We start from the raw sequence: 18,404 nt of genomic DNA, 5'->3' as shown, positions 1-18,404 counted from the left end.
CGTCGGGGCTTCCAGCTATCCATTTCCATATGGTTCCGATCGTGTTCCATCTTTTGGTCCTTCTTGTTTTGGGTCTTAATTTTAAATATGTTTCATACAATTTATAATTTTTTATCTGAATCAATTCATACAATGTGTTTGGATAAGGGTGATTCTGAATTTCTCTGTTTATGCCTGCTATTGTATTTTCTATTTCTAGTAAACTGATTGGGTGTATTATCCTGATGTAACCTATCTTGATTTTAGCTTCTCCTAACGGTATAATTGCTAGTGGGTTGTTTGTGAGGTCATGTACTTGCAATATCGGTTTAACAATAGACACGCAGATGGCGAGTCTGAAAAGATGGAAAAGAATTTACAATTAGGGTTTTCTTAAATTTGCTTTGTGAATTTTCCTTCCATATATGTCTATTACATGTGTGTTATGGTCTTCTTTGATTTTGATTATTTTGTACCTACTTTTTCGTTTAGATATATCATTTGATTTTTCGTAAGCATATGTATCTGGTGTATAACTTGGATATGTGTTCTGTGGTAATTTTTCTTCTTTTTCTTTATAAAGTTTGATTATTTTTTCGTGTAATTTTTCTCTTTGTTTGTTAAATTCTTCTAATGGCAAATTATTTATATTTCTTCCCTGGTATATATTATGTGGAGTATCATTTGTGACTGAATGAACCGAATTGTTATATTTATGGGCTGCCTGTTGTATTAATTCGTTTATAGTTATTTCTGGATTTAGTGCTTTTATACACCTAGCTATTTCTCTTATTGTTGAATGGCATCTTTCTATTTGTCCATTTGTTTCAGATCTGTGTACTGGTGTTTTAAATATTTCTATTCCTAATCCTTTAATCTGTTGTTCCATTACATTTGATACAAAAGCGCTTTCATTATCCATTACAATTTGTGCGGGTACATCCCAATCGTATATTAATTGCATTAATACATCTTTGATATGTGCAATAGATTTTGATTTGATTGGTCTAATTTTTAGAAATTTGGAAAATTTGTCAATGGATGATATAAATAATGCATTTTGATTGTAAACGAAAATATCTATATGTATAATTTCTGCTGGATAATTTGGAATTGGAGTTTTAACTGGGATATACTTTTGTGGATTTCTATCATATTTTTCAGTTTTACAAATTTCACATGTTTTTACATAGTCTTGAGTTAATTTATTCATTTTTGGAAAATAGAAGTGCTTTATTAATTGTAGTACGTTTTCTTTTGCGTTTCTGTGAGCGAAATTATGGACATTTTTTATTTCTTCTAATTGTTGTTCTTCTTCATTTATATCTGTAACCTGTGTTTGTGAATATCGTGCCTTTACAATTTGTGAATTGAAATTTTCTTTGTATATTTCTTGTATTGTTGCCATTATTGGTTCATCTGTTAGAATTCCATTTATTATTCCTGGTATTAAAAATCTTTTTAATTTGTCTTTTAAAAATTCTACTGTAAAACGTGGTTCACAAAATATATGTCTCTTGAATTTTTCGAATGGAATATTCATTTCGTAACTAGATCTTGGATTGATTTTGAAAATTAATTGATTTCTGAATACGTTAATAGGTGTTTCTGTAGATGGGATATAGGAGTTGTCATCATTATCAGAGGAATGCTGTGTAGCGGTTAATGAATTAATTTGGATTCGAGATAATGCATCAGCTACAATGTTGGATTTTCCTGGTTTATAGTGTAACTCATAATCATGCTCTTCCAGATATGCTTTCCAACGTTTTAGCTTTGCATTACTATTTTTTGGGGATAACGTAAAAGTTAGTGGCATATGGTCAGTATAAATTTTGATTTTTGTTCCATAAATGAAATTTCTTAATGTGTTAAGGGACCAAACAACTGCCAACATTTCTTTTTCGTTAGTCGCATAATTTTCTTCGGTTCTTGAAAGAGTTCTGGAAATGAAAGTAATGGGTCTTTCTCCTTCTGGAAATTGTTGTGATAATACTGCACCAATTGCTTTATCTGATGCATCGGTCGTGAGTATGAATGATTTTTCAAAGTCTGGGAATGTGAGTACGTCTTCCGAAGATAGAATTTCTTTGAGAGTTTTGAAAGATTGTCGCGCTTCTTCGTCTAATTTGATCGAAAAGTTTTTTGACTGAGTTTTAGGAATTTGGCGATGGCCATCTTCCCCTCTTAAAAGTTTTGTCAACGGTTTAGCAAGTGTTGCGTAGTTTTTGACAAAACGCCTATAGTATCCTGATAGTCCTAGGAATGCTCGTAATTCCTTCAAATTTGTTGGTTCTGGGTATTTTTGAATACATTCGACCTTTTTCATATTTGGTCTAAGTCCATTTTCTGAGACAATGAATCCAAGAAATTCAACCTCAGTTTTCAAAAATTCGGATTTGTCTGGTTGTATTTTGAAGTTTGCTTTTCGTAATGTTTCGAAGATTGTCTTAATGTTTTTTAGGTGTTCGTCAAAAGTCTTACCGAAGATTATTATGTCATCTATGTAGACATAACAAATTTTACCAATGTGTTCACGTAAAACGTCATCCATTACTCTTTGGAATATTCTGGGAGCGTTTTTTAAACCAAATGGCATACGAACGAATTCGTATTTACCATTATTAACAGAAAAGGCTGTTTTTTCAATGTCTTTTTCAGCCATTCGGATTTGATGAAATCCGGATGCTAAATCCAAAGTTGTAAAATACTTGTTTGCACCTAAGTTTGCAAGGACTACAGATGTCTCTGGAATTGGGTAAGTGTCACTGATTGTTTTTGCGTTGAGTCGTCGATAGTCTATTACCATTCTATACTTTCTTTCTCCAGATGCGTCTATTTTTTTGGGTACTATCCATATTGGTGAGTTGTATGCGGACCGTGATTGTCTGATAATTCCATCCTTGAGAAGTTTGTCTATTTGTTTGCACACTTCGGTTTTTAATGCCTGTGGATATGGATATGATTTGCTGTAGGTAGGATTCTCGTCTGTTGTTCTGATCTCAGCTTTAACTCTAGTGGTGAACGGTAGTTTTTCATCAGGTGGCTGAAATAAATCTTGAAATTGTCCTAAAAATATATCTAATTTTGATTTCTCTTCTGCTGTCAGGTGTTCATTCCTGATTTGAATTTTGTTTATTTCTTGAAATTTATGCTGTAACAAAGGTATTTCATAATTTCCTGGAAGTATCAATTTCTCTTTGAAGGTATTGATTATAGCTTTGAGTTCCTTTAATGTATCATGTCCTATTACTGCATCAAATGTTTTTAACTCGTTCATATGGTAGAATTTAATCATTATATTAGAATATGGTAAAAAGAACTTACCTTGAGAGTATTTGTTGATTAGAATATCTCCTCCGACTGATGAAACTGTAAAGGGGTTTTTTACGGTATGTGCAATTTGAGTAAAGCGAGGGTGAATAAAGTTTTTATTTGATCCAGTATCAACTAAAATTTTCAAAGGTTTGTTTGGATTACCATAATATAAGAAATATGGTAATGTTGACTTTAGCCTAAAAAATTGAATTCAACATTTTCTTCAATGAAATCTTCCGAATTTTCATTTTGTTCCCATTGTTGCATATAGCGTTCAAAAGTAGAATCATTAGACATCATTTCTTTGATTTGCTGTTCATGTTCCATTTCATCGGGTATTTCTGTATTATGTTCTTCAATTATTTGTTCATTTCAGGTTGGTTCACAGAATTCATGTTATACATTCGGGGTCTTTTTAGTGGTGGTTTAAATTGATTAGAAATTTGGGGCCTATTTTTGTAATTGACTTGTTTTGTTCTAATGGAAGGGTCTACTTCCATAGGTTCAGGTTTATTGACTTGATTGAAAGGATTTCTGGGGGGTTGAGGAGGTTGGTTGAAATTATTTCTTTGAGGTACTATTGGTTGATTATTAGGATATCGTTGAGGTCCTAGTGGATAATTGTTTTGGAAAGGTCTATTATATTGAAGCGGTCGCTGTGGAGGTATAAAGGGTAATCTGAAATTAGTAATTTCAGGTCTTCTTTTTGGAGGAATAGGAGGTGGTAATGGAATTTGGTTTCTTGGGACACTAGCGAATGTTGGAGTTCTATTTCTTGTTAATTGGTTTCTGAATTCTACATTTTGGAAAGATACACAGTAAGCATATGCGGCTGCTAACGAATCAGGTTTGTAATTTTTCAAGAATTTTCCTACATCTCCTTCTAGACCTCGGATGAAAGCATCGATAGCTTTATCATTATAATTCTCAATCATAGCACGAGAGGCTTCAGGATGTTGAAATCGAGGATCTGTTTTAATTTGGTTGGCAATAAGTGAGAGCAATCTATTGATCTTATCATAATATTGTTCAAGAGTTTGACCATGTTGATGCGAACTTATTAACTGATAGTCGAGAGTACCGAGATCCCTCTTTTCTCCATAGTATGTTAAAAGTGTTTTCTTAATTAATAGCCAATTTATGTTAACGTTTGATGCTACTAAAGCATCATTCGCTTCACCTCGAATTTTCCTTCTTATGGCTTTACACACCATATGAAACTTATTTTTTTCATCAGTTGTACTTTGATGATGAGGCTTGTAAAGATTGATTAAACCTTCAGCGTCATTTATCCAGATGCTGACCTCATTTGGTTCGCCGTTAAATATCGGTAAATCTTTCACCAAATCAGATAGCTTCTCGATAGACTCTGGGTTAACGGGTGTTCCGTCTGCGTTTTGGAGGAAAAGTGGTGGATCACTGTAATCCAACTCTTGGAATGCGATTCCTGGTCTTGCATTTTCGAGTGCATTTACTCGATTGATCAGATCTTGAATTTGTTGTTGAGCCATATTAAGATGGAAATTTTGCAATAAGTCGGCAATGCTGTCAGGATCAATTTTGAAAGTTAAAAATTTTCCTTAAATATTAGTAACAAAAAAATATTCTTCTTCTTTAAAAAGAAGTCGCTTCCTAATAATAATTCTTCTTCTTTAGTAAAAGAAGGTCGTTCCTTAAAATAATTCTTCTTCTTTATTGAAAGAAGGTCGTTTCTTTGTTTAAAATAATTCTTCCTCTTTATTCAAAGAGGGTCGTTATCTAATTCTATTTGTTTCGTATTTTCGTATTCTTATTTAATTTCCTTATATTTTTATTTTAATTTTTGTGATGTTGTGTGGTATAATTTTATTTTGATAATTATTATTTTTCTTCGCTTTTTGCGGTTTTTTTTATATTTCACTTCGCTTTATGCGGTATTTTTATATTTCACTTCGCTTTATGCGGTATATTTATATTTCACTTCGCTTTATGCGGTATTTTTATATTTCACTTCGCTTTATGCGGTATATTTATAATAAAAAAAAATTATTTGACTTACATGATTAGCCTGAACATCTTGAGGGTACTCCTTGAGACTGCGGGACAACGTACTTCTGGCCACCAATCCTTTATCAGTGGTGATCTCAGCAAGCTCCGGTACGCGTGTTCAGATGGTCCTTACCGATGTCCTATTACTACCTTTTATCTCAGCTTCGCCGGGTGCGAATGGAATCTGCTGAGCAGGAACCTGGAGTGTGTTGCTCACCTTCTCAGTACGTCGCGTTGGATCCCTTTCCTCAGGATAAACCAGCTACTCAGGAACGTTACGTACGGCTGCCTTGTTGCGATTGGGTTAAGCGGTTGATGATAGTCCGGATGTACAAATCCTTTAACAGTTGTACTATTCCGGTGCTTGTGATATGGACTACTTCACTTTAACGTTGTAATACTCATAACACTTGATTCCACACTATGACTATCACTGCACACTCTGGGTCCCTATTCGGGCGCCAGTTAATTTTCTTTCTTAGAATTTAAAGAAAAAAAAATATTTATTTTAGAGCTATGCTCTACTTTTACTTAAAACTAAGATTAAGACTAAACTGAGACTAATTTAAGACTAACTCTACAATCGTGGCCCTGCTCTATTTATATTGATCTGGTGATGCGTTGTTGTGAAATAGCATGATGAAATCATGCTATCGATTTCCTGGGAAAGTTCCGTTCTCGATAATTCGTCTGGTCAATGTTTATGTTTATGTCTCGATCGCCCGCCTGTCCGCTGGGTGGCTAATTTATGATCTTCTGCATTTTGTCTGGGATGATGTTTATGGGTGGCTATGCTGACGCTGCGCGATAATGAAGTCATCTCGGTGTTAACTTATATGTATTCCTTAAAGCTATCGATCTTCGTGTGTGATTGTCCTTATACCCTTAGTTTTTCCTTTTCCTTTTCCTTTGTGAGAGATCGGATCCCTTCTTAAGAATAAGATGAAATGTAAATACATATTAGATATAAGATAGGTTTAAGAATTGAGCGTGATGAGTGTGATTGAGAGTGTGAGTGTGATCATTGTCAACATATCCTCATATCCCCTCCTTTTCCTAAAGAAAATATGTCACCCTTCTAAACTCGAGTCGACCGCGAGTAATCGGTCGACTCGAGTTTAGAATTAAGGAAAAATGTATATATACTAGTAACAATACAGTAAGGAGTTCGGCTCCTTTAAACCTGAGCCTGTAAAAATAAACGATTTGAATAAAAAAAAAACAAGTTTGATTGTCCCATGTTGATATTCTAGGCATAACAGTCCCACATTGGATTTTTAAACCCGTAATCAAGGTTGATTGATTCAGTGAGGGGTTCTCATCACATTTCATTGAACAATAGTATAGTGCTTATAAAAAACCCGGTGTATTGCTAAATTGAAATGCTTAAAACATTTGGTAGACAAATATGCGAGAAAATTTTTATTGCGTTTTTTCTCAGTTGCTGATTTTGGAAAATGGGTCAACTATGCGTAGAACGGCAGTGCGTTACAGCATGAAGGAAGTATTATGTTTGACATCCTGTTTGTAATACGTGAGCGGTAAAATGATAGATTTGATCAGACACAGTCAATTAGTGGGAGCCCAAACTTCAAATTAAAATACCTCAAAACAATGTTTTTGGCGCTTGGTTCGTTTTGGCAGATCCCCGACCAAATGTGTGTGGAAATGGGAATGCTTCCAATTTTCGTTAAATTTAACTATTTACAAATTAGGAAATCGTAATGTATAACATATTCGATAAATCTTATTGGTATTCAAATCAACAAAATCCGTTCAATATACCAAGAATTTGTGATTTTACATCATCTCGCTGAACATTTTAAATTATTTTTTTTCAAGTTGGTACTACTGTCAGTGATCCTAATATGAAATTTGAGCGCCCTCTGTCATTTAGTTCGTTTCAAAGGACATATATACCAAAATAACTTTTTTTTCTCAGTAATTTTTAGTATGATGTTGTCCGTTCGGAATTCCTTCCGAAGGGCCAAACAGTCAATAATACTTAAACTGAAGGCAATTCCTGAATTTTACAGCTGTAAAAAGTGTTTCTATGACTGGATTGTTCATTGGAAATAGTGTTTTGCTTCAGAAAGGCCTATTATGAAAGCGATAATATAAATTTAGATGATAAATGAAGCATTTTCATTAAAACAAAAAAATTCGGTATATATTTGACAGAATGTAGTTACTAACATTAACTTTATTTCATCAAAGTGTCACCTGTTTCCTGAATCAGAATTAAAAAACAGGTTAATTTTTATGGAACTGTCTTAAATATGTTTGCTGTTTACGGATATTGTTAGTTTACATATCAATAGAATTGGATAATCTATGAGATTTGTTTTATATGCTACGCAATACAATTCCCGAGTCCGTAAATAATTTAAACTGAGAAAAATTGGAAGTATTTCCGTTTTCCCATACGCATTACATTTTGCGCGTTTTTTATCGTTGTCAAAAAAAGATTGAAGTTGTTACAAGAACCACTGATAAGTGAAGCCATCCATGGACCCCCCGCGTACCCTATGAATCGTAGCCATTGCGTAAATACCATCGTAGCCATTACGATAGACGAATTGCAGCGAATTGAATCGTTTAAATCAGTATCCTACATAAAATCAGTTATAGTTATAGTACAGAAAAGATAAAAGGCACTGAAAATGTAAGTGAAAATGAAATAAAGGAATGAGAATGAACTAATAAATAAATTTACAGCTTAGAAGCTGATCAAGCTACAAAACGGTGTCTTTTGATTCGTACGTAATCGAACAAAACTTCAAAGATTTTCATTCACCGCAGTAAGGGAGAAAATCTACCATATCCTCTATTACAATGGAGAACGTATCTGGAAATGATGGTCGTTGTTGTGGCAAATGCGATCGTCCGGAATCCGCGGATAATATGGTTTGTTGTGATGAATGCGATGTTTGGGTTCATTTTGGTTGCGCTGGTGTTGGAGATTCGATTGCAGAACCCGGTCGTGTTTGGAAGTGCGATCAGTGCAGAAAAGATGTACCTACCGAACAATCGGTACACTTGAGCCAAGGTTCGGCAGCCCTAAGTAGACGATCACAGCGTGTGCATCTGAGTTTACAGTTACTCGAAGAACAGCGGGAAATGAAGAAGAAGCAAGCTGTAGAAGAGGAGGAGTATTTGAAGAAGAACTATGATCTATTGATCCTGATAGAAGAAAATGATAATGTGAGTACCAGAAGAAGCGAAGTAAGTGCTAAATCTAGACGTGAAAGAGTAGAAGGTTGGATTAATAAAGGAAACACGACAGCGGAAGGCGCCAGATCGGTTAGAACTCAGTCGAATAATCTAGCCTCGACTCAGTTAGGCGCTAGTGGAGAGGAAGCAAACATAGCTTTGGAGACACAGTCAGTCCCGAAGAGTCTAGCACCGCTTCCACAAAGTTCATCCACCCCAAAGACGTCGGTTCCTACACTAGGAACAGCATCAGCTATTGTCACCGAATCACCTCGACAAAGTTTCGTCACCAGCGAAATTGGAAAATCAGCGCCAGTTGACCAAATGTTCCGGGATGTGAATACCCCCGCCATAGTTGTAAAGGCTGCCCTACCATCTACCGCGACGATTACGTTTTCATCAGACCAGTTGATTCAGTCATCACGCCAAAATATATCCTCCGCTCAGCAGATGAAACCGCTTCAAAATGCCACCGTATATGATGAAAGTTCTTCGCGTCCAGCACCTTTGATGTCGACGTATTATGTCCCAACGAGAAACATTTGCGAAATGACCAATTCGAACATTCGTTCCACGCGTGATATGAGAAACGCATTCAGTCAATATAATTCATCGACATCGCAGTCGCGAACATTCTGCCCAAACCAGCCTCCGTATGTGCAGTCAATAGCGAACGAAGTAAGACCTGGCTGGCCGGTTCATACGATTCAACAAGGGCCAACCAACTCGCAACTGGCAGCGCGGCAAGTATTGTCTCGGGAGTTACCGATCTTCTCTGGTGATCCAGAAGATTGGCCCATGTTTTACAGCTCCTTCAAAAATACAACCGAAGTGTGTGGCTACAGCGATGCAGAGAATCTTGCCCGACTTCAACGGTGCTTACGAGGGCATGCTCTGGAAACTGTGAAGAGTCGACTTCTTCTACCAGCTTCTGTTCCAAATGTGATAGAAACCCTGCACAAATTGTACGGCCGTCCGGAAATTTTAATCAACTCGTTGTTGAAGAAGCTTAGAAGCGTTGCTCCGCCGAAGGCGGAAAGTCTCGGTACAATAATCACCTATGGACTGGCAGTCCAGAATTTAGTGGATCACATAATAATTGCTGGGCAGCATGCACATCTTTGGAATCCTATGTTACTCCAAGAGATGGTGGAGAAACTACCCGCTTCCATCAAAATCCAGTGGGGTTGTTTCAAGCAGACACGAGAGAATGTCAACCTGACGACGTTCAATGAATTTATGGCAGGCCTAGTGAATCTAGCGTCTGATCTAACGCTGAACGTAGAATATACTCCGAATTCAACGAAATCATCGAAAACAGAGAAAGCGAAACAGAAAGAAAGTTTGTTTGTCCATTCTCAAGAATCATCCGACGTGAACGAAAAATCCGAGTCGACAATAAAAGTATGCTCGTATTGCGACAGTCCCAGTCACCGTATTCTCGATTGCCTCGATTCTCAAAAGTTAGATATCGATGGGCGATGGAAAGCAGTCCGTCTGAGGAATCTCTGTCGCACTTGTTTAATACCACACCGAAAATGGTCCTGTCGGTCGAAGAAGGAGTGTGGACAAGATGGATGTCGTATCCACCACCATCCATTGTTGCACAGTGTTTCGAAAGTATCAAGTGATCCCGTAGCATCGACCAGCTATGATCGAACGGTTTATCAGAATCACCATTCGAACCATTCATTTTCTTTCTTTCGATATGTTCCGGTGACCATAGTTGGAAACGGGAAGCAAACTGACATTTTCGCATTTCTGGACAAAGGTTCCAGTTCGACACTTCTAGAAGCAGAAGTAGCCGACCGCTTGGGAATTAAGGGTCCGATCAATCCATTGATATTAGTATGGACAAGTAAAATAACACGTGAGGAGAAAAGTTCGCGTAGTATTAGCCTCACTATTTCTGGAAAGGGACTGACGAAAAAGTACGCAATCGAGAACGTTCAAACAGTGCATAAGTTGGAACTTCCAAAGCAGTCGATGTGCTATGAGGAATTAGCAGAACAGTTTCCACATCTTAGAGGACTGCCAGTTAAAAGTTATACTAACGTGGCTCCACAGATGATTATCGGATTAGAACATGTAAGACTATTAACTTCGTTGAAGCTGCGCGAGGGAAACAGTTGCGGTCCAATAGCTGTTAAAACAAGGCTGGGTTGGTGTGCGTTCGGGAGACAAGCTGGAGCAAGAAAAATGATAGAAAGGGTGAACCTTCATTTTAGCATCAGCAATCAACATCTTCACAATCTCATGAAACATTTTTTTCTGGTAGAGGAGAGCACGGTGACTAGTAAGCCAGAGGCAGAGGCTGACAAACAAGCAATTGAAATTCTCAATCGAACCGTTAAACGAAAGGGAAATTATTTCGAGTCTGGATTACTCTGGAAATACGAGAACCCAGTGTTTCCCAACAGTTTACCGTTGGCGCAGAAAAGGTTGGCGAGTTTCGAAAAGCGATTGACACGTAATCCTGTATTGAGAGATATGGTGAAACAGCAGCTCGAGCAATATCAACAGAAAGGCTATGCACACAAAGCATCGAAAGGCGAATTGGAGAATACGGATGAACGAAGAGTATGGTATCTACCATTGGGAGTAGTCACAAATCCGAATAAACCTAACAAGATACGTCTAGTATGGGATGCTGCAGCGAGAGTGAATGGAGTATCGTTCAATGATATGCTCCTGAAAGGGCCGGACCTACTAAATTCTTTACCGGTAGTGTTGACCCGCTTCAGACAAAGAAACATCGCAGTGAGTGGGGACATACGTGAGATGTTCCACCAGATACGAATACGGGAGGAAGACAAACAGTCTCAGAGATTCCTCTGGAGGGATAATCCTGCAGATCCGGCGCAGATATTCATTATGGACGTTGCGACTTTCGGAGCGACGTGTTCTCCTTGTATAGCACAATTTGTCAAAAACGAAAACGCGAGGGCATATATAGAATCGTATCCAAGAGCAGTACAAGGAATAATCGAGAATCATTATGTCGATGATTTTCTCGATAGCACCGACACAATACAGGAAGCAATTCAGCTGGTTCAAGAAGTGAAGAACATTCACGCAGCAGCAGGGTTCGAAATTGGCAAATTTCTTTCCAATTCGCCAGAAGTACTGAACGCATTGAGCGAATCGCAACGAGGTTCGAGCAAATGTATGAACCTGGATAAGCAGGTGGATACAGAGCGGGTTCTTGGACTGACGTGGGTGCCATCTTCAGACGTATTTACATTCGACACAGCAACGAAATCGCATATCAGAAATTTAATTGAGAACCGAAGTATTCCTACGAAGAGACAAGTGTTGCGAACTGTTATGACGCTTTTTGATCCTCTTGGGTTCATTGCACATTTCGTCGTCCACGGGAAGGTGCTCATGCAGGATATATGGAGATCGGGGACCGATTGGGATGTACCAATAGACGATCGACTGCAAGACCGATGGCTCCGCTGGAGTGAACTCATAGAGCATCTTGAGAATGTTAAAGTGCCTCGATGCTTCTTCCAGAAGACAAACTTTCGCCCTACGGATAATATACAGCTTCATATCTTCGTTGACGCGAGTGAAATCGCGTACGCATGTGTCGGATATCTCCGATTTGACGATGGGGTCAGGCGGCAGTGTACATTGGTTGCTGCGAAAACAAAAGTCGCACCATTGAAAGCTTTATCGATTCCGCGTTTGGAACTCCAAGCGGCCATGATTGGGACAAGGTTAGCTCAAGCAATTAGTCAATCTCTGACTGTAACCGTCAATCAGCGGTTTCTTTGGTCGGACTCATCAACAGTGCTCGCATGGTTGCGCTCGGATAGTCGCAAGTATCATCCGTTTGTCGCGTTCCGAATCGGCGAGATACTTTCTATAACCAGCATTGATGAGTGGCGACACGTACCATCAAAAATAAATGTGGCAGATGATGCGACGAAATGGGGAGACGGTCCTAGTTTTAAACCCGAGGATCGTTGGTTTTCCGGGCCAGATTTCTTGTTCGAGCCAGAATACCGTTGGCCGTCTAATGCGAAAGAAAGTACCACTACACATGAAGAGTTACGGGCTGTATATGTACATCACAACAAATTCTCTTCGCCGCTAATAGATGTATCCCGTTTTTCAAATTGGAACCGTATGCTGCGAGCGACAGCATACGTGCATCGTGCCGTGAATATTATGCTGAAGCGTGTCTCAAAGGCTGAAAACTTTACTTTACTGAGCGGAGATTTGCAACGAGCTGAAGTGACACTATGGCGACAAGTACAGACGCAAGTGTATAGCGACGAAGTAGTAGAACTAAATGTTGGAGCCAACCATACAGTGAATAAATCCAGTCCGTTATACAAGCTGTCGCCGTTTCTGGATGAACTGGGTATTATCAGGATGGGTAGCCGAATCGGGGCGGCTCCTCAAGCCCCGTATGCAGCTAAGTACCCTATCATATTACCTAAGGATCATCTAATCACGTTCCTCCTTACGGACAGTTTTCACCGACGATTTCATCACGCGAACGGTGAAACCGTGTTCAACGAAATGAGACAACTATTTTACATTTCAAATCTTCGCTCGCTTATCCGGCGGGTTACTAAAGAATGTCAACTCTGCAAGGTAAAGAAGGCGCAACCTATGCCCCCGATGATGGCACCGCTCCCGAAAATTCGTCTGACTCCATTTATTAGACCTTTTACCTACGTGGGAGTGGACTACTTTGGACCATTAGAGGTGAAAGTAGGCCGTAGCATAGTGAAAAGATGGGCAGTGCTATTTACCTGTCACACCATTCGTGCTGTGCATATGGAGGTCGCACACACTCTTTCCTCGAGGTCTTGCATCATGGCATTTCGCAGATTTATAGCGAGGAGGGGTGCTCCAGCGGAAGTATACACGGACAACGGCACCAATTTTGTTGGAGCCAGCCGTCAGTTGAATGAGGAAATACAGCAGCAAAAAACAATCGCTCACGATTGTGCTACAACGTTCACAAATGCTCACATGGCCAGTGCTGGGAAACAGTGGAAGCGCTCTACGCGATAGTTGGAAACTCACCCAGTTGATGGTGGATGAATTTTGGCGTAGATGGGTGCGAGAGTATATGCCAATGCTCACCAGACGAACGAAGTGGTTCGAACCAGTGAAGCCGTTGGAACCTGGAGATCTAGTAGTGGTGATGGATCAGAATTCGAGAAATAGTTGGGAACGAGGACGCGTATTATCAATAGTAAGAGGTGCGGGTGGCCAAACTCGACGAGCTACGGTTCAAACGGCAAGAGGAGTGATATCCAGACCGGCAACGAACCTAGCAGTACTTGACGTAGGAAAGGTTCTCGGTATAGAGTCGTCAGTATCCGCAGGGAGTATCGAAGTGCTTCACGGGCCGGGGGATGTTACAAGAACCACTGATAAGTGAAGCCATCCATGGACCCCCCGCGTACCCTATGAATCGTAGCCATTGCGTAAATACCATCGTAGCCATTACGATAGACGAATTGCAGCGAATTGAATCGTTTAAATCAGTATCCTACATAAAATCAGTTATAGTTATAGTACAGAAAAGATAAAAGGCACTGAAAATGTAAGTGAAAATGAAATAAAGGAATGAGAATGAACTAATAAATAAATTTACAGCTTTGAAGCTGATCAAGCTACAAAACGGTGTCTTTTGATTCGTACGTAATCGAACAGAAGTGAAATCGGGATTTAAAAAAAAATATTTGCTGCCAAATATCTTAAAATTGCATAGAAAATCGAGATTTACTGGTATCTCGAAAAATATTTATTTGTTTCCAAAACTATCCTTCGGGTTTGCTGTTCGATCATTATTTATTCTTAAATTATTCTTCATCAAAGACGAAGGAGTAATTCTTCATTCATACAAAAACATATCTGTATGGAAAGGTCATACAGAAACGTTCTAGGAATCAAATGAATGCTGGATTCCCGATATTATTCGTCTTCAAACTTTTTCCATGGACCAGGACCCTTTTTGTCTTTAACACTAAAATCTCCACTTTTAAATCATCTAAACCATCCCTTACAAAATCCATCCGAAGGTGCAGAGTCACCATAAACTTCCACAAGAATTCGATGAGCTTTAGCTGCATTGTACTTCCAATAGAAACATAAAATCAAAACTTCCCGCAAAAGGTGCGAAAATCGACATTTCCAACGCAGTAAAAATGGACTTGTTGTGCAAAACTCAGAAACAATATTTGGTTGACAGATGTCGACATATCACGATTCACCTTGAGCCATCGGTTTTTTTATTATTTACACGATTTATTCAAAAAAAGTTTCTTATGCGTTATTATTTTTGCATCAGTCGCCTCAATCGCAATAATAAACCAATGTGTTTTGAGGGATGGAGACGCTGGGTTGATATTATACTTTTGCATTGATTTTTCAAATTATATGGAGCAGCGTGGTAGAATCTCCATTATTTTTTTTTTCTGGCTTCGATGAAAACACCAACTTTGATAAAAATCTTTCGTTCCTTTCACACTGGTACAATAAAACCCCGATTATCCGCGAAATTGTCTGGCAAGGTCACCGCGAAAAATATAATTCGCGGATAAGGCGATATGTTTTATCAATACTTAAATCATTAAACTATCCATCTGTGAGGTCGTGTACACCAGTGGTCAGATAATGTAAAAGTCATGACCAAAACAAAAGAGAAAATGTTTATCTCTCACTGAAAAAAATCGGAAATCTCTATAGAATTTCTATGGAAATCACTTTAGCGGATAATCCACACCGTGGATCGCCGTCGACATAATTTGAATTGACTAGAAAATTTGACGAGTGAGGATGATTGATTAGTTTTCAACTAGCAATAATCGCACCTCGGATGTACCTCATTGGTTACGATATCGCCACTGCGCAAAGCTAGGATGATTGATGAACTATTCTAGTCAAAAAATATTGTAATTGACGTGACTAATGAAAACAAATCTGCCTCTTCAGCCAACTGACTTCGATCCACATTTCTACCCCCCTAGGAACGAAATTGTTACCCGCGTACGCAATCTTATTTTCACGTTCATATAAAGTGAAACGAAGACTTAATTTCTGATGCAAAAAAGTAGTCACACCATTAATGTACGGCTTATTGTCTAACCACCGTGAACTCAAACCAACGAACTTAGACAGTTATCAGGTATGCTATGAAGGTCCTCGCGTTATTATTAGTAAATAGTATGCAGTTTGGGAGGAATTCAAAAACAATATATTACCCTAATCAAACATATTTTTGCCCCTCAAGATGGCAACTGTCTAACGACCTTACTGGAGTACATTAGATAGGATACGGCTAGTATGCAGGGCCATTGCCTCTAAACATTCCCTGATAAATCCATAATCCAATTATCTAATCCGGAATCCATACACTGTTACAAAGAATTATGTGCCTTTCGAAAAATGTTAAAAAGCATAGCTTAGCCGACTTTCTTATTTCTTACTCACTTGTTTCTTCACTTTTTCAGTTTTAATAGTGTTCCGGCCCGCACCGGTCCATACCATCGGATTTAATAAAAAAGAAAATTAACACACATTGAATTTCAACACTTTATTTTTCACACTAAAATAACACCAAAAACAAATCTAAACAACATTAAGCTGCAACGCAAAATCCTGGATCCGCACCTGAAAAAAGAGAGGATTGAAAAGAACATTATATCAACAATAACATTTATCGCCACTTACCTTTTCATCTGGATCAATTACCGGCAACAATATAAATATAAATATATATTAGGCATATTGCATAACAATAGGTACTTACCCGTTTCGTCGGTAAAATTCGAGATTGCACATAATACTCACAGCGAGCATTCACAGAAAAACACAAACACTCATCACAACAATAACATTGTATAACCAAAACAATAACAATCGAATTGTCAAAGGATAGGAACGCATGGAACCTGCTATAAAACAAAGCCCCATTGTTTATAGCGAATATTCTGGAATACCCGAGCAATAATGAAACAATAGAATTTACTGTTGCGTGTACCGTATAAATAAGGCACGAAATGTTCAGTTACAGATCAACCAACATAGTGAATCGTTCAGTTACAGATCAACCAACATAGTGAAATGTTCAGTTTCAAATCAACCATCGTAGTGAAATTGTTCAGTAGTAGCTAAATCAATTAGGTGAATTGTTCAGTTGAAAATAAACTGTCGAAGTAAATTAGTGAAGTGGTGAAACTATCTACCTAGTGTTCGGAAATTCACATGGTGTGGTGAAGTATTTGGTCGGTCGAAGTACTTAAAGTGTCGGAAAGTGTCCAGGTCCAGTTCCAATCCGCTAGTCGTCGATTTCCTCTCGTAACAAATAGTTCATGTTGATGAATAACCTCATAAATTTCAAGACAACCGACAACCGAAAACTAATGAAAACTAAGCTTTCATCAAATGATGTATCGTTTCATCTTTACGTTATTTCTGTTACTCCTTCCCCAATTCGTACCAAACAAGGTGAAACCAAATACTTTAATATCGCCTAATTCGCAATTTGGGCAGCTAGCTGCAAAATTGCCATTTATCAAACATCGAAACCGTATCGAGTATCTGCGGTGTAACAGCTGGCTTTTAGTTTTCTTTTTCTGGCGATCAACCATGACCCACATGTCCAAATCGCTGCCTCACAGAGCACTGCTCCGCGGCGGCATTGGCCATGTTTCGGACGGTAATATTAAACCAGCGGATATTGATACGGAGCAGATAATGGTTATTTCCAATATAGTTCACATCAAAAATTGCAGCCGACTAGACACCGGTAAGCGGTCCGTGCTCTCAAGCACATAAGCCACAGTCACATCCACGGTTGGATCGTGAGAAAATTCATGTTTATGGTGCGGTCTAAACCATCCGAAGCCAATATATGATATATTTAATCAATAATTTTCACATCTCTTTTTCACCCTTCAGCGGCTCCACAGTCTGTAGACAAACATTGTTGGGCTTGGGGGATTGTGTGCTGGCAAACCTCGGTGGTCAGGCACGTTCATAATAAATTAACAAAAGCTTGCGAAACTGGGCAAGAGCCATTACACCAATAAATCATGACTGATGCTTCCGCCTCAATCAGAGCTTTCAATTTCAATACCACCGGCACTCTTTTTTCCACGACTCCTTCTGTCTCAGCAAACTGATTAGCTTCTGCTTCTGCTTTGGCAAACCAAGGCTATCTCCGGTATCAACGGAAAGCTGATCGTGAAGTAACAGCTTATCCATACGTGAAAGTGAACTCAATCAACTGTTTGCGAACGTGCTTCGTTTCCTTAAATCTGATGTGGGGGCAAAGCAGTGTAGTACAAAGTGAATCATTAATACAGTGTTATCCAAACCATATAAATAGTCCAGATTTCGATGATTAAAACAGCCCATTTGAAGCAATCATTTCAAACTATTTTGAATTACTTTTCGAATATACAATATTTCCTACATAATCAAATTTACGCCTTAGATTCCTTCCAAATCGAGAGACGTTCTTTTTCTACAAAAATATTGCAAACATACTCGAATCTAACTGAAGCAGATTCACAATTTACCTAACGTAACAAAACCTGAATTCTGGAACCTAATGACATTTTTCGTTCAAACTCGAATTCATTACACCCACCACAGTCGTACGCGAAGTGGGACCGTTATCCCCAATTGTATTACGACTTAAGAAGATTTTCACCCCCTTCAATGTATGAACCAGAAATAACACCAGCAACAACAACAACAATGTAAATAGGAAGAACCGCTCCAAAGGAGATCATTTTCTTTTCACATCGTGAATTTTTTGTTCTTTGTTTATAGTAGCAATATTGGCATGGTATTCGCGCGTGAGTATACCAGTGCAATTTAAAAGG

At 38.4% G+C, this 18,404-nt stretch overlaps 1 protein-coding gene and 1 pseudogene across 1 annotated transcript; one reads left to right on the top strand and one right to left on the bottom strand.

The window, feature by feature from the left end:
* Nucleotides 1-8,160: 8,160 nt before the first annotated feature.
* On the top strand, nucleotides 8,161-13,575 carry LOC129761372 (uncharacterized). Its single transcript, XM_055759094.1, has one exon. The coding sequence runs from the start codon at nucleotides 8,161-8,163 to the stop codon at nucleotides 13,573-13,575; it is 5,415 nt and encodes a 1,804-aa protein (XP_055615069.1).
* A 1,738-nt stretch (nucleotides 13,576-15,313) lies between these two features.
* On the bottom strand, nucleotides 15,314-15,428 carry LOC129763886 (U4 spliceosomal RNA; annotated as a pseudogene).
* Nucleotides 15,429-18,404: the final 2,976 nt, after the last annotated feature.

The sequence above is a fragment of the Toxorhynchites rutilus genome, chromosome 1 (genome assembly GCF_029784135.1).
Source record: "Toxorhynchites rutilus septentrionalis strain SRP chromosome 1, ASM2978413v1, whole genome shotgun sequence".
In the NCBI taxonomy this organism is placed as follows: domain Eukaryota; kingdom Metazoa; phylum Arthropoda; class Insecta; order Diptera; family Culicidae; genus Toxorhynchites; species Toxorhynchites rutilus.
Note: the sequence above shows the minus strand (reverse complement) of the source record. Positions and strands in the feature narration are given on the sequence as shown.